At 36.0% G+C, this 23,475-nt stretch overlaps 1 protein-coding gene across 1 annotated transcript; it reads left to right on the top strand.

Moving 5' to 3' along the window:
• Positions 1–12,887: 12,887 nt before the first annotated feature.
• On the top strand, positions 12,888–22,491 carry LOC130078009 (cysteine protease atg4da). Its single transcript, XM_056243461.1, has 11 exons — positions 12,888–12,959; positions 13,541–13,808; positions 15,181–15,264; positions 15,353–15,526; positions 16,781–17,069; positions 18,300–18,361; positions 19,723–19,865; positions 19,941–20,019; positions 20,113–20,189; positions 21,061–21,180; positions 21,884–22,491. The coding sequence occupies exons 2-11, from the start codon at positions 13,637–13,639 to the stop codon at positions 22,040–22,042; spliced, it is 1,359 nt and encodes a 452-aa protein (XP_056099436.1). The 5' UTR covers positions 12,888–12,959; positions 13,541–13,636; the 3' UTR covers positions 22,043–22,491.
• Positions 22,492–23,475: the final 984 nt, after the last annotated feature.

Below are 23,475 nucleotides of genomic sequence, written 5' to 3'. Positions count from 1 at the left end.
GTACTGAACAATAATACAAGTGTAGAACGACAAGCTCAACCAGGAGCTCACTTTAAATTAATAGATAAAACTCCTTCACCTTTAAAGTATTTAAGTAAAACAAAATCTTATACTGTGTCCTTCAACGATCAAACCCAGAATGCTGACTGGGTGTATGAGACATTGAACAGGGAACCTTTAGTTGACAATGTGAAAGGAGCATTTAAACATTGCTTTCAAAGAGGTCATCTTGCTGCGGTTGCCAATCACAGGTGGTCTTAGGAAGCCCTTGATGACACTTATTTGAACAGCAACATAGTACCACAGGATAGTACCTTAAACACCGGCCCGTGGAGAGAGGCAGAGAAAAGGTGTCGATATCTAACCAAACAACCCGGGATCCGCAATGTCCATGTGTACTCTGGACCAATTTACAAAAGACCTATGAATCCACCGTTGTTTCAAGGGAAAGCAGTGCCAAGTCACTTTTTTAAGGTGATAATTGTGGAGAATGAGGATGGGACAGTAGAAGAGCCGGAATGCTATGAGTTTCCAAATGGGAATCTCCGTAGTGATGCTAATTTCGGAGAGGAGTATCTAAGATTCTTGTTTGAACATCGGAAGCACTATGAAGTTTTTCAGAGAGACTCTGGGCTGACTTTCACAGAACCCAGATTAATGTGACAGAGATGAATCAAAAACAATGATAATATTAATGGGCCGAGATGGAAACGGAGTGTCACGTAATGCTACAGAAGTCACATTTAGATCATAACATTGTTTTAGAAAACCATTCTGTATGATAATGCTTACAGGTTTTTCTTTCTTTGTTTTACAAAACAAAATGTTGTATTATTATTATTATTATTATTATTATATACTGTACACATATGACTTGACCCGAATAACAGATAAGCATCCAACAAGAGTCCAGCAGATAAAGAAACTGCAATATTGTTTAAAAATATCACGTGGAAATAATATTCCATTTTTTTATGACTTTACTGTCAAGCTAAAATTCCATTTTAATTTTTTTTAATGTATTTAAAAACATTTGGTTGTTTTGTCATTTGTATTTTGCTGCACAGAACATTATCAGATGTCATTTGTAATTAATTTTGACAGGCTGTATTTTGTATTTCACTTTTTTTCCACCAGTGTTAACAGAATCATATACAGTTTTTTTTTGCTAGATGCAAGTAAATCATGTAACACACTTTTTGAATTCATAGGCGGATTAATCATATGAAATGAATCTTAATCCACTTGGAAAAAAAAAACTATAAAAGAACATAGTGGGGAATATACTTTATGCTTTGGGGCTCAGATCATACAAAGTATGCAGTAAAATGTCAGATATTGCTCACTGAATGCAATGGAAAGAGGGTTTATGTAAGCATTTTTATGTATTAATCACTTTTTCATTGCCATTGAGTTAACAACTTGTAATGAAACATAATTTGCATAAATGCAGTCAGAAACATGTCTAACATGTCTAAATGCCGGTCTTGTTGAGTATTTGCATAAATGCAGTCAGTTGTGTTTTAAGTGAAAAAAAGAAGAAAAAAAAAATAAAATAATAAATAATTAAATTGAAGTGAAAAGACTCAATTTTGGCTAATGCTTACATCGATACTTTTTTATGGTTAGAGAATATGTTGTTTTATAAGTTGTTCAAGGAGAGGAAAGTATCTAACTCCACTGTTACTAAATGTGTTGTATGCAACTGTAATGACAATGTCTCTTTCACTTAAAATTATTGCTTGTAAATTATTTAAATTTTTTTTGCATTTTCTAATTATTTCTATTTTAAATAAATTTTAACACTTAAATACATCTCTCACTCCATTATTTTGTATTTTGATGAACAGATATTTGTAATGTGTAAATAAAGTACATTTGATGTACTGTTTATATCATATCTAGTTCTCTCCTCTATGTTTGCACTGATTAGACCAGAGGACCCTATTGGAATTGCTCCGTTTATACAGTATTGCGATTTTTTAGTAGTAGGTTGAAACTGGGTCGAAGAATGTACTTTTAACACTTTATCAACCTGGGGTGTCATTCACTACACTGTTAGACCTTACCAGGTTTTTTTACAGTAAAATACTGGCAACACTGTTGCCAGTTATTTACTGTAAAAATGCACTAAAACTCGAGTTAACTAATTTCACTTGCAGAAACCGACTGCCTTAAACTGTCATTTAAAAGTATTAACTAAAATGTATAATGCATTAATAATGTGAGCAAAGTATTATTGTGAACTTATTTAATTAGAAACCACAAAAATAACTTTTGTAAATAAAGATATTTACACCGGATCAGCAACTACACAGTCAGTGCCTTTTAAATAAAGCAACATGCAGCGTATCATCAATGTTTGTAGATCTTCTCCTGGACTGAAGCACAGGCTCTACTCTTCAGCACAGTGGTGACCCAAAAAACAAGATTTTACAGTAAACTACTGGCAACAGTGTTGCCAGTATAAACCTGTTTTATAACTTACAGTTTATTGTTGTTAAAATACATTTTGTGGGTGTGTCTTTTTATCTTTCACTTTTAACCCTTTCAACCCCACAGGAAAATCCACACTACAAAGAGTAAAAGTAACATTGACAGTGTTGCAGTGAAATAATTAAGAGAATATGTAAGTGATTGTTGAGCATTAGTGATGAACACCTGCTGTTAACAAGCAGAATCACTGAAGGAAAGAGGAACACAAGAACTACAACTGACTTCCAGCCATTACACATTATTACACTTATTATTAACCATTATGGCTTTATTTCTGTCATACATGTACGTTACCATTATAGAGATCAGTGTTTGCTTTAGTTGGTATGCTGATGCTATAACATGAGTTTTTATTTTGCTGCTTAAGCTGTGCTTTTGCAAGTCACACTTGTGCACACACACAGTTTATAAATGATTGGTTTTGCCAAAATATGAAAATCATCATATTGCCTGTTCATTCATTAAAGGAATCATTCTCACTCATTCAGAGTTTAATTACTTTAATTACTCTCCAAAAGTGTTACTTTACCACCACCGTGAAACCACAGAAATAAATTACAATGACTCTTTTTTTAACATCATTCATAAACCAAAAAAACAGAGCTACACTGTCTTGTAGAAACACAGAGATATCAAAATTTAGCACATTAATCTCAACAATGGTGGCAATATTTTTTTTTATTCATGCAGCAGTGCATGCTGGGAGTTTTACACTATCCTGGAAGCGATTTTTTTTTTTTTTTTTGCAGGGTGGTAGGGGAAGACTCGTTAATATTCATTGGGGAACTAATCCCTGATTGGCTCACCGTGACGCATTTCTAATGAGATGTGATAGAGAAAACGGACATCGTCTCCTTCGTGACAACAGACACTTTCACGAAGGTAAGGCATACCTGTCAACATTTGGTTATCCAAATCCGGAAGATTTGTGCGGAGACCGCTTACGAACTTCGCAAACTTCTGTATCTTTGCGGGGACACCGTCTTGATCTGCCACGTCAATCTGAGTAACGTGTGACAGTGAACCAATTGCGGATTAGTTCCCCAATGAATATTAATGAGTCTTCCCCTACCACCCTACAAAAAAAAAAAAAATTTGCATCCTGGAACCCAGCATGCACTACTGCATTAAACTTTTGATTGTTACCATTGTTGAGATTCATATTATATTTCTTGATGTCTGTGTGTGTCTGAGTCAGACAGGATTTTTTTTGCATTACATGATTACAATATTCTTTAGAAGACACGATTAACCGAAATATTGATTTCATGTTGTAGATTCACAGATTTATTTTATACCCATAAATTAACGTAAGTTTCGTATTAAATACCAATACATTCAAAGAATATATACAGGAAAGATCTGAAAATCAGACGTGTCCAGAATAACTCACAACATCTCAAAAGCCAATAACACCAAATCAATTTCCTCTTGACTTGCTACAACTAATGTGTTTTACAAACTCACTGTTACAGCAGTCAGAGAGAGATGAATGTAAGAAGTCCAGGGACAAGAGACCAACTAAAGCAAATACTGATCTCCATTATGGTGACAACAAACTTTATTATTTTTACTTTATTATCTGTTAATTCTCAACAAGAACTTTTGTACATGTGTGAAATAAATAATCGTAAACTGGTTTGTAAACTGGTTTCACACTCAGTGTTGCTGGAGGTCAGTTGTAGTTTTTGTGTTTCTCTTTTCTGTTCTTGTTTCTCTGTCCTTCAGTGATTCTGCTTATCAGGTGTTCATCAGTGTCTCAATTCACTCACTTCTTTTCATTCAAGTGGACTATATTAGTGAACTAATGTAGGGAATAGTGAATGAGGGTATAGGGTGTGATTAGGAACACAGCCTCTGAGTGTCAACTTTGAGAGCTGTTAATTCACAGTATATTCCTGTAGGCTAGTTTTGTTTTCTACGGTATATTACTGTTTTAATGGAAAATGGTATGATAGTGTCAGAATTTGGTCTTTTGCCAGTATTTTACTGTAAAAAACCTGGTAAGGTCTAACAGTGTACCCTCCACCTCATTAATTTTTTAAAGTTAGACATCAACCTTCTATACCTCAATCAATTAACTATAAACAATATATAACAAGAATATAACAAATATAACAAGAAAAAAATCATAAAAATTATAAAAGAATGCCTGTTTTCCAATCCACGACCCAACAATAACTTAATCTTTGATGACGGAATAAATGTAATTCACCTTTATTCCACAAGGTGGTAATGTCTGATACACAATGATGAAGTGACGTTTCATTTAGACAGCAAAATGAAAGTTTGGGAAGTATATGGACCCAGATCAGTCGCATTAATAATTCAAGCAAAAGAAACAGGATGCACACATGCATAGCCAATTTCACATGCATGAAACCAAATTCAGATTCAAAAAAACAATTCACGTGCGTGGAAAATATATCAGGTAAAATGGGCCATTTAAGGTTTGGGGGTCCCAGTCCCTCTGGAATTTAGAGCCAAAGACTGCAAAGGATTTCAAACTGTTGTCATAACTGGTCTTGACAAGCAACAGGTGATTTGGTTGGTTTATGGTTTAGTGGGCGGGGGAATAATTCAAATCAAGACTACACCAGAAAGCTGCATGGTAAGTAGCCTGGCATACCAAATCCAACTAAAATATTATAAGGATGATAAATCTATAAAAAAAAAAAAAAAAAAAAAACATGCACATACAAAAACTATGCATAATATCTGTTTTGATGGCATCAATCAGAAATAATGTTGTTAGTTTGGTATATGAACATATTTTTTGAAAAAGTTATGTTTTTCTTGGCGGCCCAATTTATCTTAACCCACTGAGGTAAAATGGGCCGTGTGTGTGTGTGTGTGTGTGTGTGTGTGTGTGTGAGCGATTGTTGCTTGGGCACTTTCCCATTGAAAATGGCCAATACATTTCTATCTGGATAATTTAGATCGGTTTTTGGCCCTGTGTCTCATCTGGTTGCCCATTGCCCAGCAACATTGCTCAAAAAGTTGCCCTGTGTATCATCACCTTTAGACCATGCGCCGGGAGCACCAACCATTTTCAATATTATGAAACTGCAGACTCGGAGCCTGCATCTACAGTCCCCCACCGAGAGTCCCGCATTCTCAGACCCCTCGTTTTTCGAACACAGCGCCTCCTGCTGTTCGAAAGATCGTATAATACCCGCACACAGAGTACAGCGCACGCTTATCCAAATGCAATTAAAAACAATAGGATGCAATATTACGGTCTCCAAATAAATGATCCAATAAATATTTGCGTTCCCTGCTTAATGCATGTGCCAAAAAAAAACTCATTGTGATGGAAGGGATACAATTACAGATTGAACTATCTTCTGAAAAATATTATTTGATATTATATAGCTACAATGTTTTTTTAATTTTTTTTTTTTAATTCAAATTCCAATTTTTCTTTCAGTTCAACCTATAATGGTCTAATTAACATTACCATGCTAACATTACAAAATCTGTTTGTTTTTTTAAATATTTTGAATGCGAAGCAAAACAAATCAGAATAGACAAAACACCAATAATAAACAATTCTGTACTTTATTTAATGATCACCTAAACATCATCTTGCTGTAAAGAAAAAAAGGAAGAAAAAACTGTGTTCGTGACTTTACTTTTCGTCTTCAATTGCATTAAAAAAACTAATTTATAACTCGCTTTGCATAAGCATAAAATGATATGTTGCTGGGTTCGGCAGGGGCGACTCCATCGATGTATGGTGTACCCTAGTCTCAGCCTCAGACGTCACGCCCACAGAACGTCAGTCTGAAGGTCTGGCTACGCGAGACTAGGTGTATAATAGCCTACAACAGTATAGGCCCGATAGCACATGTCTTATGATGTTTCAAAAAAAAAGAAAAAAAAAAGAAAAAAGATGTTTGCAAATGTTACCTTCATGTTGCACTGCTCTGTTGAAGTGTCCCTTGAGATGTTTTTGAACTTTGGACAACTTTGTGGGTTTGAAATATATGGGGGCACAAAATGGGCAGTGAAAATCACTGCAGCATTTATGACATATCTACAAAAAGTCCAAGGTTAAAGGCTAACGTTAGCTATCAAAATATTTTCGGGGGGAAGAGGGCGAAAAAACATACATTAACGGCTCAAATCTTGTTACAAACTATCTTTACAAATATTAAATGGACTATTCATATGTTGTATCGATGAGCTAAATTAGTTTTATTAAAAAATAAATCAAACGAGTAGGCTACTACGATTCGCTAAAATAAAATTGAAGATAGCCTACTCACGTTTTGGCTTAAGTTCTTCACAAGTTCTTCACATGTTTATCCGATACAATTTGATAGGAGGCGCTGTGTTCGAAAAACGAGGGGTCTGAGAATGCGGGACTCTGGGTGCAGGGGGACTGTAGATGCAGGTCTCCGAGTCTGCAGCTTCATACTACTCACCATTTTTCCTGTCGTTAAACTAGCAAAAGTCGATACGGACAATGCCCTAAGTGCACTTGCGCCATGCGCTTTAGACCACGTGCTTAGATCATTAAAATAGGGCCCTACGTTTAAGGAACACCTGTTTAAAAACCCTCTGTGCACATACTGCCCCCACCTGGTGACAGGCCAAAATACTTTTACATTAACACTGGCTCCTACACACCGGCAGCCGGCACCATAATTGTTGGTGTGTAACTACAATTATCTCTTAAATTATTCAAAGGAGCCAAACCATCATTACCTGAACTCATTTCACTTTAGCTTCCTTTACTACTGCAAATGTGTTTTACACTCAGTCACAGCATAAAAAAAGACAATTATTAGACAATATTGCTTAAGAGTTAAGAGCCCAACTAAATGAAACATTAATCACCATTATCGTGACTTAAAATTAAACAATAGAGTTAAACTCTGTTAATTCTCAATAACAACTCCTGTAGAAGTCACCATTTCTACAGGATCTAAATTATTTCTACCGATCTAAATTATCCAGATTGAAATGTATTGGCCATTTTCAATGGGAAAGTGCCCAAGCAACAATTGCTCACACACACACACACACACACACACACACACACACACACACACACACACACACACACACACACACACACACACACACACACACACACACACACACACACACACACACACACACACACACACACACACTCACACGGCCCATTTTCTGGGCCGTTTCTGGCAAAAATACTTGAGCGTATTGTTGCCTCTCATTTGTGTAAACATCTCACAAGTAATAACCTCTTTGAACCACTTCAGTCAGAATTCCGTAAATTTCATAGTACTGAGACGGCTCTGGTTAAAGTCACCAATGATCTGTTGATGGCTTCTGACTCTGGTGCAACATCTATTCTCATTATTTTAGATTTAAGAGCCGCTTTTGACACTGCTGATCACAGTCTAATGCTTACACGTCTTGAGAGAGTGTCTGGTGTGTCGGGGACAGCTTTGAAGTGGTTTCGGTCCTACTTTGCTGACCGTTCCCAGTTCATCTCAATGGGTGACCATAGGTCTGAGATTAGCCCTGTTCTCACTGGTGTTCCCCAGGGGTCAGTTCTGGGCCCTTTACTCTTTAATATCTATCTATCACCACTTGGCTATCTCTTGAGATCGCTCGGCCTCCATTATCATTTCTATGCCGACGATACGCAAATTTATATACACTCAAAACCAGATGAGCGCTCCAACGTTGATTTTCTTTCTGGTTGTATTACTGAAATAAAAACCTGGATGAGTAATAATTTCCTGTGTTTGAACAGTGATAAAACTGAAGTTATGCTCATTGGTTCTCATCATCAAACCTCCAAAGTTGGTTCTCTGTCTTTTAATCTTGATGGCTCTGTTTTGGGTATCAGAGTAAAATGAGGAACCTTGGAGTTATTTTTGATGCTAATCTTTCATTTGATTCTTTCATTCAGAGTACTGTTAAAACATCTTTTTTCCATCTTAGAAACATCGCTAGATTGCGGCCTATGTTAAATTTTCCCGTAGCTGAAAAGCTGATAAATTCCTTCGTCGTCTCTTGGATTGACTATTGTAACGCTCTTTTAGGAGTTTCTAAATCTACACTACACAAGCTTCAACGTGTACAAAATTCTGCTGCTAGGATCTTAACTGGGTCCAGAATATGCAACCATATCACTCCGGTTTTGGAATCCTTGCATTGGCTCCCAGTTAGGTTCCGAGTCGATTTTAAGATTATGATGCTTACATATAAGTCCTTGCACGGCCTGGCTCCAAATTATCTATCTGAACTGTTGCTCCCCTACACTCCGAATCGCAGATTGCGCTCCTCACAATCGAGCATGCTGGTGGTTCCTAAACTCGCTTAAAATCTATGGGTGACAGGGCTTTTTCCTTCTATGCACCTGTCCTTTGGAATTCTCTGCCTCTTGAACTTAGGGAAGCCCAGACTTATGCCACTTTTAAAGGTCAACTTAAGACATACTTTTTTAAACTTGCATTCACCTGTTGATGTGTTTGCTTTTAACAATTGTCTATTGTGTGTACAGCGCTTTGAGAAGCTGCTTTTAAAGGTGCTTTATAAAATAAAGGATATTATTAATATTATTATTATTATAGAAGTCTGACAGAAATAAAGTCAGTCTGGTTAGTAATAAGTGAAGCTGGTAATGCTGTTTGTGGAGTTGTTTAATCCTCCTCTGCTGAGATCTTCACAGATTTAATGTCTTCTTTTCTCTTCAGGTGATTTCATCTAAGACTGTGTCTGAAGTCAGTTGTAGATCTTGTGTTTCTGCTCGTCTCTTTTTCTGTTCTCTTCTTTCCTTCAGTGATTCTGCTTGTTAACAGGCTTCTGCACCAACAACAGCCAGGCTTAACAGGCTAAGATGTCTCTATATTTAATATACACAGATTATATGGCTCAGATAAGGTCCAGTTCTGGTTTACTTCTTTTGCTCTTGGCTGACATGTGGCATTGCTATGGCCTGCTTTGTGGCCCAGATCTGGCAAACAGGAGTGAGACGCCCAAGGGCCGTCATAACACTCTGCATGTGGGCCAGATCATCCTTGCACATGTGCAGGATGTGGGCCGGATCTGGGCCGAAACAATGTTGCTATCTGGGTACCTTGGGTCCGGGTATCGTTCGTTCATTTGTTTTTGCTTTCATATATGAAAACGAAAAAAGTAGAAAAAAACTCCTTTTTTCGTTTTTTCGTTTTATTTGAAAAACGAAAAAACGAAATTATGACTTGATTTTTGGTTTTCTCGTTTTTGCACGGAAATCAGAGAAACCACTTGATATTCCGATTTCCCCCTGTGGGTGGGGCTAAATCTGATTGGCATGATATGCATTCATTGTTTTTCAAATTAAGAGTTTTCCAAACACTCTATTTGTTAGCCTGTAAAATTAATAGTCTATATGCATGCTATTTGTCACCCAATTATTTGGCTTCACTGACTGAAAAAATCTATTGAAATAGCCTAAATTCAAGCCTAAAAGCCTGTTCACGCACTGACATTATACAAATTTAAATAATACATTTATTCTTTGTTTTAGATGTTTTTATTAACTTAAATACTCATGAATAATATATTTTTTATAATGTCTATTTGTTATGTATGGCCTGTATGCACATACAGGACTTAGGGGGCAAGATTTAGGGGGCTGGGAGCCCCTGGGCTTGAGTTAATGTTTGGGCCCTACAACATCATGACGGAGTAGCAAATTAGACAAAAATGTAAATATGCTTTGAGGTTCCTAGAACAAGTAATAAGCATGCCTAGGCATAAGGTCAAAGTTTAGTGGTAGGCTAATATTACATCGTCATTATAATACAATATAATGCAGGATCATTGTCATATATCTGTCCTCTTATGACAGATTCTTACATTTAGTCAACAAATTCAATCAGAATGCAAAGACACGGTGTATGGCTGGCTACTATGACCAAATAAAAGAAAGTCGGTATCAATAAAATACATTTTTGGATTGACACAGGCTGTTTAGACATGGCATGATGATTTACACAGCAAATTATAATTGCATAAATTATGTTAAGAGATTAATGTTTTAAATGTAAAACAATTGTAGGTAGAAATATGAAATGATTGAAAAAAAAATGAAACGTCTACTTTTTAACTATGAAACTAACACAGCCAGGCGCCAGTAGGTGGCGGCAAGTCTCCATCTTAATGAGGGAGTTGAATCCTTTATTCAAACGAGTCGTTTAAAAATCCTAATTCGCTTAACCTAACAAACGACTGTATTTATGAATGGGTAGTCTACATGAATCATTTACTCGTCTGATTCTGTCAAAAATGCAGATATTTTGAGGAACAAAACGCGTGTTGCTCGGAGGCGCAGCTCTGCTTGTTTGTTCTGTTTTCTTGGACGGAGCAAAAAAAGAATGTAGCCAGGTAGCCTACCTATAAAAGTTACTCAGTAACTTTATTGAACTGTTGTATCATTTCCCATTTGCGATTGTGCAGATGTTCAGAAAATCAGCACTTTTGCTGGTGTGATAACTCACATATTATAGGCTCGTGTTATATAAAACGGGAACTCCTTAGGCCGCCCTAAAGGTTTTTTTTTTTTTTTTTTTCATTTTGATGACATATAGGCCTATGCTTATTCTATTGTGGTGGCAGTGGAGAGAGCACTCAAACCCCTCGAGAGCACATCATTTAGTGAACAAATTTATAGAAATAATAATTCTCTCTAAAGCAATGAGACGTGAACATAATATTTTTTTCTAAATGTGCGCTCTTTTGGACTAAAAGCGCTCTTCATTCATTCCTCAATAGAATAGTAAAAATCAGCTTCATTGCACCTAATTTTTTTTTTTTGTTGTTATCGCGCTGCTCCCCCGGGGAAGAGGCTTATGTCGCCAACCGACGTCTAGATAGGCCCACAATATGAAATATAGGATATTGTTCTCGTTTTCTGGCCTAAAAAAAAATAATATTCTGTTTACCATAGTTGTAGTTTTTCATCCTTACTGTTAATTGACATTAACCCCACTTACATTTCAAAATGCGGCAATTGCTGCTGTTTTGCACAGTATCCATTTGCGCCACCTGGAGGTCATTTCGCGAAGTACTTGAAATGCGACTGGTTTATTTTTTCTGCGGCGAAAATAGGCATTCTGGTTGACTACTGTAGGTGTTTGCCAATGATTGCCTTGAAAGGCATCCTCTAAACTGTAGTGAGCAGGAGTATAGGGAAGGCAAAAGTAACCTATATTGCGATGGAATGCAATATAAACAATAAGAAGGGCCTTATTCTCCATTCTGCCTTTTGTTTGATAACCACCGTGACAACTTCAATGCGTGAAAATGTTTACATTTAGGCTATTTCAATAGATTTTTTCAGTCAGTGAAGCCAGATAATTGGGTGACAAATAGCATGCATATAGACTATTAATTTTACAGGCTAACAAATACAGTGTTTGGAAAACTCTTAATTTGAAAAATAATGAAATCATTTCATGCCAATCAGATTTAGCCCCACCCACAGGGGGAAATCGGAATATCAAGTGGTTTCTCTGATTTCCGTGCAAAAACGAGAAAACCAAAAATCAAGTCATAATTTCGTTTTTTCGTTTTTCAAATAAAACGAAAAAACGAAAAAAGGAGTTGTTTTCTACTTTTTTCGTTTTCATATATGAAATCAAAAACAAATGAACGAACGATACCCTACTGCTCAAGAGAAAGGGAAATTTCATTTATGACATGTAGGCTATATGTTGTATTGTAATAATGGAGTGAAGTGAACACAGTGAGGCGCTATTGCATCACAACCATAGATCACAACATTAATAATGGCAGGGAATAAATGCTGAATATTGGATTTTTTTTTGATTTGCAATAAAAATATGTTCCCTCCATTTTCCTCCTCTTAGAACATGAGAATAAACACATTAAAATTAGGCTATATATTAACACGTTAAAAATGTGAAAGGTCTGACTGCAAACAAAATGTTATCAAGATTCATCATCTCTTTTCACAAGATATGCTTCTCTTGCAGACATCATTTTTAATGTGCTTCCTGTTTAAACAATAAATTAAAACATAAAATAATATTATTTGAATGTACTAAAAATTAATTCAAACTATATAGGCTTTATAGAATAAATGATAGGCCTACGTGTTAAGAATTTATGAATTTTATTTTAAAGGAAAATAATGCATTTGGACACAAAATATCAAACACAATGCAGATCCTACCGGTACTTGATCTTGCGCTCAAATTAAATTATTCGGATATGTTTGTTTGTAAGTGTTTAGGTCATTCCCAGAACTGCCCCTGCTTATTACTTTCTGATTGACCAATCAGAAAGCGTTAAAGCACCAGACAGCCAATCAGAGGACAGATACGAGTTTCGTTGCCAAGTGAAGGAAGAGGCAGTCAATCTGAGTGGCGTCGCGGCGTGTTTGTAATGCGGAAAGTTTCCAGCAGAAATCATCCGATATTTACAATGACATGACTGTCAAAACAGCTTTTAAGGTAAGTATTCTATCACATATTCAAAATGTGCTTCCTTTCGTGAAAGAAATTACCCGTCTATGTATCCGAAAGGCGAATCAGTGCATATAAACAAAACACAGTTTCCGCGTCAACTCAACAAACAAACCACCAACAACAAACGTATGTCACTATATCACATATAAAATTCGATATAATACAACTAAACATTGTACATTTGGAGATGGTACTATGGCCATATTGTTTTTAAACATACTTTTGTAGTACTAGTACCACACAGTATGATTACGTAGTATACTATATGAATATATACATTTAGTACCATATGGTAAATCTCAGAGTATATCTCTCAATAGGTCTTTAAAGGGCAGATAAACCGGGATCATTTATATTTAATGCTTAAACATATAATTAGTATCTAAACACACATATTTTTAAAATGTTTTGTTGAGTTTAGTGGTTTTAATGTGGCTTAACTTTAGCTTTGACACATTTGTAGGATTCCTTCAGTCACATGATGTGTGTCACGTGTCTCAGTATTTCCCTGAGAAAGTCCTGAACAGAGCTTAGTAAGTTACCTTTGTTCTCTCACTGTCCCACAGCATCTCTCGTACCCGTGACCTCTCAATCCCTCCTCTGATTGGACGGCTGGGATTCAGATTCTCGACGTCATGGCAACAGGGTCTCGGATGTGAGTGATGGAGCCTGCAGATGATCTGGCGTCCTTCGAGGTGGTCCACCTGCCGAACCTGTCGAACCCGGGCCCGCTGGATCTCAGCGCTGACGTCGACGGACACGTCCAGCAGTCCAAGGAGAAGACCAAACTCAAAACCAAACTCGTTTCTGCCTGGAATAACGTCAGATATGGAGGTGTGTGGAGAAGTGCGTGTAGCTGTGTAGCAATTTTTGTAACCATTTTTATATTTTAAATGTGTTTTTTGATGGCCAGCATTTTTTTTTTTCATTGAATTTAAACTTATTTGAACGGTAGGTTGTTGGTTAATAATTGACATAAATGACTGACACAAAACATCACTATACCAACGTTTTTGATATTGCCGTTTATTTTAAACAATAATTGCATTTTTAAAAACATTATCTTATTAAACTATCTAGCTGAAGATTATTCTCGGCTTCTCAGATGAGCGGTATGCTTTAGTAAAAAGGATTTCACTAGTTTCATGTCTTATAATGTAGGAAAAATATTTAATTTGATTGAATTAGCATGTAAGTTATGACAGCTAAGATAATTCCTCCATATATTCAGGAGAACATAATAGTAATGTTACAAAAAATGCACAAATTTCAAAATGCAGTAGATTTTTTTATAATGAGGCTTTTTTTTTTTTACTCTTTCTTGGCCCTATTACATGTAATATAATTTTTTTTTTCCCGGTAAATGTATTATTAATGTTACTTTCAGTATATACACTATTAGTCAAAACTTTGGAGTCGGTAAGATTTTGTAATGTTTTGTAAAGAAGTCTCTTCTCACCAAGGCTGCATTTATTTGATCAGAAATACAGTAAGAAAACAGTGAAATATTATTACAATTTAAAATAAGTGTTTTCTATGTGAATATATGTTAAAATTAATTTATTCCTGTGATCAAATCTGAATTTCCAGCATCATTACTCCAGTCTTCAGTGTCACATGATCCTTCAGAAATCACTCTAATATGATGATCTGATGCTCAAGAAACATTTATTATTATTATCAGTGTTGAAAACGGTTGCGCTGATTAATACTTTTGTGGAAACCGTGATACATTTTGTTTTTCATGTTTTTTTTTTATCACTTTAATGTGATAAAAAAAAAATTCTAGGATTCTTACTGATTCTTATTATACATTTCAAAAGAACAGCATTTATTTCAAATATAAATCTTTTGAAACATTATAAATATCTTTACTGTCACTTTTAATCAATTTAATGTGTCCTTGCTGAATAAAAGTATTAACTTACTGACCCAAAATTTTGGATGGTAATGTATGTTTTTATATCAAAAGATAGCTGATAGGTTTCTAGTAGTTTGATAGTTTTGTCCTTTACCTTCTTCTCTCGCTAAATGACCCATTTCAGTAAACCCAGATATTAAAGTTGAGCTCTACTGCAGATGTCATCTTCACACACACACACACACACACACACACACACACACACACACACACACACACACACACACACACACACACACACACACACACACACACACACACACACACATCTGTGTTTCTGTGCAGGCTGGTCTCTGAAGGGCAAGCCGCGTCTGAGTAAGAGCCGTCCCGTGTGTCTGCTGGGACAGTGCTATCAGCTGAGCTACTCGGGTGAGCGGAGAGGACTGTGATGATGATGCACCGTTGCTCTGAGCGGCGCAGGCTTTGACTGTGTGTGTGTGTGTGTGTTTCCTCTCAGGAGAGCGAGAGTGTTTCCGGCGGGCGTTCTCCTCGCTGCTGTGGATGACCTACAGGAGAGGCTTCCCGCCTCTGGACGGCTCGGCCCTCGGCTCTGACGCGGGATGGGGGTGCATGCTCCGCAGCGCACAGATGCTGTTAGCTCAGGGACTGATCCTGCACATCATGCCTGCGGGTACACACTGAAAACCTCAACCCGCATCACACACTCGGCCACCTCTGACCCGGGAGTAATGTTAAAGAGATTCTTCAAAATGCATTTTTAGGATGGGAACCTAACTTAGAAAATGTGTTAATACTATCAAAATACACATTAAATTTTTTTAAGAGATATAACCATATAAAAAAATATATATAGCTGTATTTGCATTCAGGCCATCGTTGATCGGCATATCATCAGCGGCTTTATCCATGATATTTTGGGGGATTTTTTTTTTTTTTACTAGTTAAATTTGTCTCAAATATTTTTATAAAAGTCATTGAGCCTCTTTTTTTGGGGATTTGGAGTTAGATTTGTCTAAAAAATACTTTTTCCCATATCTCACACAATGTTAGGACGGAGTCATAAATATGCATGCATAAACACTATAAACAGACATAACAAATGTAAAAACCTTAACCCTCATCAACCATCCGGCCACTTTGGACCCGGAAGAATGGCTATGTTCTTATAACTTTTATATAAATATATATATATATATACACAAACACGCATACATACATATACATACATATATATATATATATATATATATATATATAACATTTATAAGAACATAGCAATATCAAAGCAACATCAAAACATAAATATTACTCTGTTTAATAAATTATATATTTCATCAATAATCATGTTAAATCTAATATATATATACTGTGTTATGTGTGTGTATATATATATATATATATATATATATATATATATATAAGATTTAACATGATTATTGATCAAATATTTTGTTTCTGTAGTATTATTTGAAAGTTCAAAGAATTTCTCACTTGATTTAGTTAATAAAAAAGTGTTACATGTGGTAATAACATGCTAAAACATGGTAACATGTGAAACAATATGTTTTTTGATTGACTGTTTTAGAAGCTTGCGTTGGAATGTGGAAATAGGCTGTAGTTTTTATGCATTATTAAATAGGTAACTGATACAGATAAATATTGGCCACTAATCTATATCATGCATCCCTACTAATAAGTCCAAACAAACACGCCTTCACAATGTCTACTGTTAATTTTTAAAGTACAGTAGTAAACATTTGAAGTGGTTCAAAAAAGTTCATGAAAGTTGTCATAAGACAAGAACGGTTATTGTTCAAAATTCATGTATATAGTGCACTAGTAGTGTCTCCTGCACAGTATGCATATAAACATGCTGTTCCCCTGGTGTGTGTGTGTGTGTGTGTGTGTGTGTGTGTGTGCTCAGGCTGGACGTGGCCTGCGACGCATCACCAGACTAAAGATGACCTGCAGGTGCTGGACTCTCTCACACAGGCCGGGTCCCTCAGAGACTCGGGGAAACCCCGCCGGCTCAGCCTGGGCACTGCGCTGGACGGTGAGTCCCAGGAGGAGAGCGCTCACCGCAGGCTGGTGTGCTGGTTCGGGGATCACCCCCCCGCCCCCTTCGGCCTGCACCGGCTGGTGGAGTTGGGCCGGGCCTCTGGGAAACGGGCCGGAGACTGGTACGGGCCCGCCATCGCCGCGCACATACTGCAGTGAGTACTGAGTCTGGAACTGACAGAGTCTCTTTTACTATTACAGCTTTTATTCATATTTTGATTTTTTTTTTTTTTTTTTTTTTAAATTTTAATTTTTGCACACACTCTTTCACTCACACACTCTTTCACTCACACACTCTTTCACTCACACACATTTACACACAATTTTTGTAATTTCTATATATATATATGTCAATAGTTTTTTTTTAGTCATTTTTATTTCAGTTTAAGTTATTTTAGTACAGCAAGTTAAACTAAATAAAAATGAGAAACTTGATGTTTTTATCTGTTTTTTTTTTCTTGTTAATTTATTTTATTTCGATGTGAGTGAGTGAGTCTTGAACTGGCAAAGTCTTGCTTTAATGTCATTGATATACTGTTACAGTTTTTATTAATATTTTGAGTTCGTTTTTATTTAAAGTTTTAATAAATTAATAAAACTTTCTTTTAAAGGTTTATCAATTTTGTGTTCCTTTTGGTCATTTATATTAGTTTTTTTATTTAAAGTTTATTTATGTCAATAGTTTTTTTAATAAATTATTTCAGTTTTAGTTATTTTAGTGCAGTCACCAAAACCGAAAACCGAGAAATGTTGCCTGTGTGCCTTAGAAATGAAATGAAATGTTATTTTGTTATTTGTTATATTTCAGTTAAAGATCATTTTGTTTCAGGTAATGAAAATATTTTTTATGGTTATAGTTTTAACCATTGTTTATGCTAATTATTACATGCCATTAATAATTGGATATTCGGGTCTATTATATGGAAGCCCATTTCTGCCACAAAAGAAAAAACAATCTTTGCTAATTTGTAATTATGATGTATGATATGTTAAGGCATATTTATGAAATTATGACATAAAAAGAAAATTAAAGCATTGTGACTTTCTATGTAATGTCTATGTAATCTATTTCTGTCATTATGACTTTTTTATCATAATTATATAGATTTTCATAGATTTTTTTTTTCTTAGTTATGTGGCAGAAATGGACTTCCAAACTATTATCATATCGCTGCATTTTAATTTGATTTGAGTTACGTTTAGTTCACCATGATAAAGTCTGCTTGCATTGTGCCTAACATCACCCTGTAAAGAAGAGTAGAATCACGGCCTCTCACGGTGTGTTGCATCATTAATATCTCTCAATAGTGTTTTCATATAGAAATATACTAGAGAAGAAGCGGATGTGTGTATGTTCATGTAAAAGTGTGTGTTGGTGTGTTCAGGAAGGCCGTGTCGGCGTCGGAGCTGTCGGATCTGGCGGTGTACGTGGCGCAGGACTGCACAGGTCAGTGAGTCTGTGCTCAACGTTAGCAGTGCGACTCGAGTGTGTGTGCTAATGCTGTCTTCTCACACACACACACACAACACTGACAGCATTTCAGACCTGTCTATGAATTGTTTTGTGATATAACGTTCATGACTTTGACAGAGGCTCCCCATTTTACACATCAATATTCAGTTGTTCATGATTTACTGGATATGAATTAGGGATAAGGTTTTTTAATAATATTTGTACTGAGAAAATATTTTCAAGCTTGGCATAACTAGGAAAATGTATATTAATTATAAAATTCATTATACTTTTCATGACTTTTCCAGGTTTTGAAATCACACTTTTATAAAGAAATGAAGAACTGTTGAGGAGAGGAATTAAAATATCTTTATTTTTATTTGTTTTAGCCTATTTTAATGCTTGGTTTCTCTTATCTTCATCTTAAGGTTTACAGGGAAAAAAAAACGGTGTAGGATTTACTTTTCACAATTTCTCCAATAATCAGATAGAAACGACAGTAGCACGTTGAGTTTAAAGTGAACTGAGTAGAATGACTGAACTAGCATTTACATTAGCATCACAATAATATTTCAAAAAATATATTTTTATAGTGTTGAGAACCTCTGCTGTCCATAGATATTAATTTGAAATGAAATAACGCTGAATATTCCTTTAGGAGAAGATATGCACTACTACTTTCATCCAGTTTCAGAAGATCCCAACAGATTTAATGGATCATAACTTTAGCGTCAAACGGCTGAGCAGAACTTCTCTCTGATCACAAGGGAATAACATCAATTAACATTTCAAACAAGTATTTAATCCACTATATTCCCCAACTTTTTTTGTCACCGAACCCCTTTTACCAATAATATTTAAATGAAGAGATTTAAGTTAATATTTGTATAATTTTGCAACACATCCGCATGTTCACTGTTCTATCGGTGATGTCGGTTAATGGTCACATGACATGCAGATTAATACAAATTTTTTTTTTTTTTTTTTTGTGACTGCTTTGTTTGATTATTTTTATTTTATCATATTTTTAAAATTTAGATTTTTAATTTTTAATTTTACATGATTTAATTAATCGTGAACCCCAGTTTGGAAAACCCAAACATATTTACATAAACATTTTTTGCATTAAAAATTACCGTAATAACCATAATTTCTGCCACATGTGCCATAGTTATTGTTACTATAGTAAAACTACGGTAACTTGCTATTAGGAAACTATTTACTCAGTTTTAATGAGATCATTTTAATTAATGAGATCCACTTTTATAGTAGTAACAACAACCGTAGTAGCCAACTTCAGTTATGAGGGTATATTTGTGCACAGCTCAACAGTTAATCTCTCTGTGTGTGTGTAGTGTACATTGGAGACATGTTGACCCTGTGCGGGACGTCCCGCGTGGATCAGTCAGCGAGGTCTGGGTGGAAGTCGCTCGTTCTGCTGGTGCCTGTGCGTCTGGGGTCGGATGTGCTGAATCCCACTTACATCCAATGTGTCAAGGTATCATACAACACAATCACACACTCACACACACACTCACACACACTCATGTTCTCTCCTCTGTCTGTGTGTTAGAGGTTGCTGGAGCTGCGCTGCTGTGTCGGGATCATCGGAGGGAAGCCCAAACACTCCCTGTTTTTCGTGGGATTCCAGGGTGAGTCATGTGACACGCGTGTGACGTGTGAGTCTGTGTGAATCACTCAACATCATCTGTGTGTGTGTGTGTATTTCTGTGTGCCTCATGCAGATGATCAGCTGATATATCTGGATCCTCATTACTGTCAGGCTGCTGTGGACGTCAAACAAGACAACTTCCCTTTGGAGGTGAGTGGATATTTAAAGGAGAGTTCGGCTAAAAAAGTAATGTAGTCGCCCTCAAAATGTCCTCAAAATATGCATAGTCCAAAAAAAATGTTACAAATTATACTTGTGCATATATTTATAATGCTTGTTATGGTGTTTTTTGTACTACAGGGGGTTATTTTAGTATCATTGATGATATACAGTCAAACAAAAAATGTGTTCAGACTCCTTCAACATTTCTCACATTATCAGTTTATTCGCTATAGTTTATAGAAAATGGTTATGAAATATGAGCAGAACTCAGAGTTATCAGATCAGTGGCTATTTCACTGGTTTTGTCCGTCCTTCTGTTTGACTCTCTCAGATGAATTATGTTGAATATCTGTCAGCTGTTAAATTTAACTACACAATTATACATAATGCCAGTTTAGCTCAACCAGTGACCAAGCAATGCTTCATTCTGTTCAGTCTGTGTGTAAAAAGGTGCATTAGCAATAAATAAAACACACTTAAACATGATCAGGTCAAAGTGTCTGAGTAATTTTTGTCCCAAATGTGTTTAAATGTTATTGGTAGTCACTGTATGAAGAGTTTTTGGGTGTTATATGTGACAGTTTACTTTATTTTGCTCTCCTCACTTAAATGAACTGTACCGGTAGTGTCCTGCACACACTAGTAAAAAAATATCAAAATTGATATCTGGTGTCTAGATAAATTTTGGTTTGACTGTATGTGTATAGATAGATAGATAGATAGATAGATCTGTGAAGCTGTTTTGAAACCGTACAATAAACTTGAATTGAATCCAGTTATAATCCAAATTTGAATCCAATATATTAATTCCTGTGTTGTTTGTCTGTGTGTTCATCTGTGTGTGTGTGTGTGTGTGCAGTCGTTCCACTGCAAGTCCGTCAGGAAGATGTCGTTCAGCCGCATGGACCCGAGCTGCACGGTGGGCTTCTACGCCCGGAGCAGGGATGATCTCCTGACTCTGTGCTCAGACGTCACGACGGTGAGACACACACACACACACTCACTCACGCTGCAGAACTGAAGCATATCGGCCTTTCATCGTATATGCCTCCGACCAAAAAGCCCCAGATCATAGAAAACGCACCGATAATAAAATTATCATTAATGTTATAATTAAGTACAGATTTTTTCACAGTACAATGTGTTTTAGTTGTACTAGTTGTACTTTGTCATTACTATAGTAATATTTCTTTAATTTTAATTTCTATAATTAAAAAAAAATCTGTAAACCATTAATAATATTGTTACTTTTATTAGTAAATGAATTATTGTTATTATTATTATATAGTCATATTTAATGGGTTCTAAAAAAAAAACAATATGGAAACCAAGAGATTTCTTTTTTTTTTTTAATTTAAAAAAGCATAAGGCTCTTGTTCTATGGTTTGTTTACAAGCGAAATTAAGTAATAAATATTTTACTTTGTTCTGTAAATCAAAATTATTATTATTATTAAATACATTTTTTTTATTTTACTGTACAATATCATTATTACAAAAAAAAATTCTTTATTGAAGTATGAAATGAATAAATCTAATTTTGATCAAATATATACTGTTTATTAACAAAATAAGAATAATATTTATTGTTATTACTTCTATTCTTTGTCACATTTTTCACCCCCGATGAGTTTTCATCCTTGCACTATCCACCTTCCTCCTCCTCTCCTCTTCCCTGGCCAGGCTCTGAGCTCCTCCGAGGAGAAGTACCCCATCTTCACGTTCGTGGAGGGCCGTAATGAAGAGGAGAGCGCCTGCGCCTCAGGCCCTCGCACGGAGACCACAGGCAGACTGGGTCGGCTCAAAAAGAGGAGCAGTGTGGACGATTTTGTGCTCCTGTGACACCCAGACTCCACTTCCTGTTTCTTACTCGAGGACTTCCTGCAGTTAGTGTCATGTGACAGGGGCTTTCACACTCACTGTGGAGGAGAGTGCCCGAAACAGATGGCCAGTCATTAGCAGGGTTTTTCCGAACTCCTGCTGTTGTTTTCTGCTCTTCTGGAGCCGTCGTGTGCAGACGCACCACGCTGGAGGATGTGACGTGCGTTCGGTGAACAGGTGGCTAAGCAGATTAACACGAGTGATGCTAATGACAGCAGACAGTGAGGCTCTCGGACAGACGTTACTCCGTGACAGGCAAACATGGGATTTAAACACTGTCATTTAGTCTCCTTTTATGGATTTTTCCGTATAAGAGACTTACGTTCACCAAGTCATGTTAACTTCTCTGGTAAAGCACTGAACAACTACTACTGGCAACATGAATTTACATTCACAATACATGTTTTTGTTTTCTGGTCTTGTTTTTCTGAACAAGCTTTTTATTTTAAAATAAATAAATAAATAAAATAAAATATTGAACAGTGGTTTGGGAAACCCAGTCATAGCTTTATTCTATTCTTAAAAGAAAAAAGGTTTTCATAATTTTTCAACAAAATGTAAAAAAAATGTCACTTTTCATCTGAAGTCACAAATCCTTCTTATTTTTTAACTCCTCCCCTCCAACTACCTGTCCAATAGAGAATGGCCTAACCTTGTACATTTGAATCATTAATGTTAGAACTTTTTTTTTTAGCCAAAACAGAACATTTCGGCCAATGTTCTGATCTGATATTGCAGCATTTCGACATCAGTTCCTGTTTACGTAAGAAAAACCAATACAGTTCAGTTAAGGGCAATGGTGTCCTGATCTATACCCTTATATACGGCATACGGTTTTGAGGGAACAGCCATTTGTAGTGATGTATGAAACCATAGTGGACAGTGCACTCATTCAATCCCACAATGCACTCCAATAACGAGTGAACAACTGATGTATGCTCAACAGCTTTAATACCCATAATGCACTGTGAGAGTCAAATGAATTCCCGTGTCTGACCAGAAGATGGCGCCTACAACTGAATCATCCATTCATTTTCCAAACCGCTGGTCCAATGTGGGTACAGCGCAATATCATACAGGTATAACTTCCTTTTTTCAATTCAATTCGAATTTATTTGTATACCGCTTTTCACAATACATATGGTTTCAAAGCAGCTTTACAGAAAGTGCATTTCAGAAATGTACATAGAAAAATACAGTTAGTTAATCATGTATTAATTTAGGAAATAACATATCGCCGGCGTCGAGTCATCTCTTCACAGGAGTCGAGTCGTCTCTTCACAGGCGTTTAGTCATCTCACCGCAGGTGTTGGGGACTCTGAAGTCTTGGTGAGACTTTTTAATTGATTATTAGATTGTTTAATTAAGATTTATACATGTTAGTTTCCATGACA

Source organism: Rhinichthys klamathensis, unplaced genomic scaffold, assembly GCF_029890125.1.
Source record: "Rhinichthys klamathensis goyatoka isolate OS25496 unplaced genomic scaffold, OSU_Roscu_1.1 h1tg000799l_1, whole genome shotgun sequence".
NCBI classification, from domain to species: domain Eukaryota; kingdom Metazoa; phylum Chordata; class Actinopteri; order Cypriniformes; family Leuciscidae; genus Rhinichthys; species Rhinichthys klamathensis.
This window is presented reverse-complemented; position numbering and strand designations above follow the sequence as displayed.

Coding starts and splice junctions, on each gene's coding strand:
- LOC130078009 (XM_056243461.1), top strand. CDS start 13,637: ATGGAGCCTGCAGATGATCTGGCGTCCTTCGAGGTGGTCCACCTGCCG. Junction 17,070..18,299: donor ATCGCCGCGCACATACTGCA/GTGAGTACTGAG, acceptor TGGTGTGTTCAG/GAAGGCCGTGTCGGCGTCGG. Junction 20,020..20,112: donor GTTTTTCGTGGGATTCCAGG/GTGAGTCATGTG, acceptor TGCCTCATGCAG/ATGATCAGCTGATATATCTG.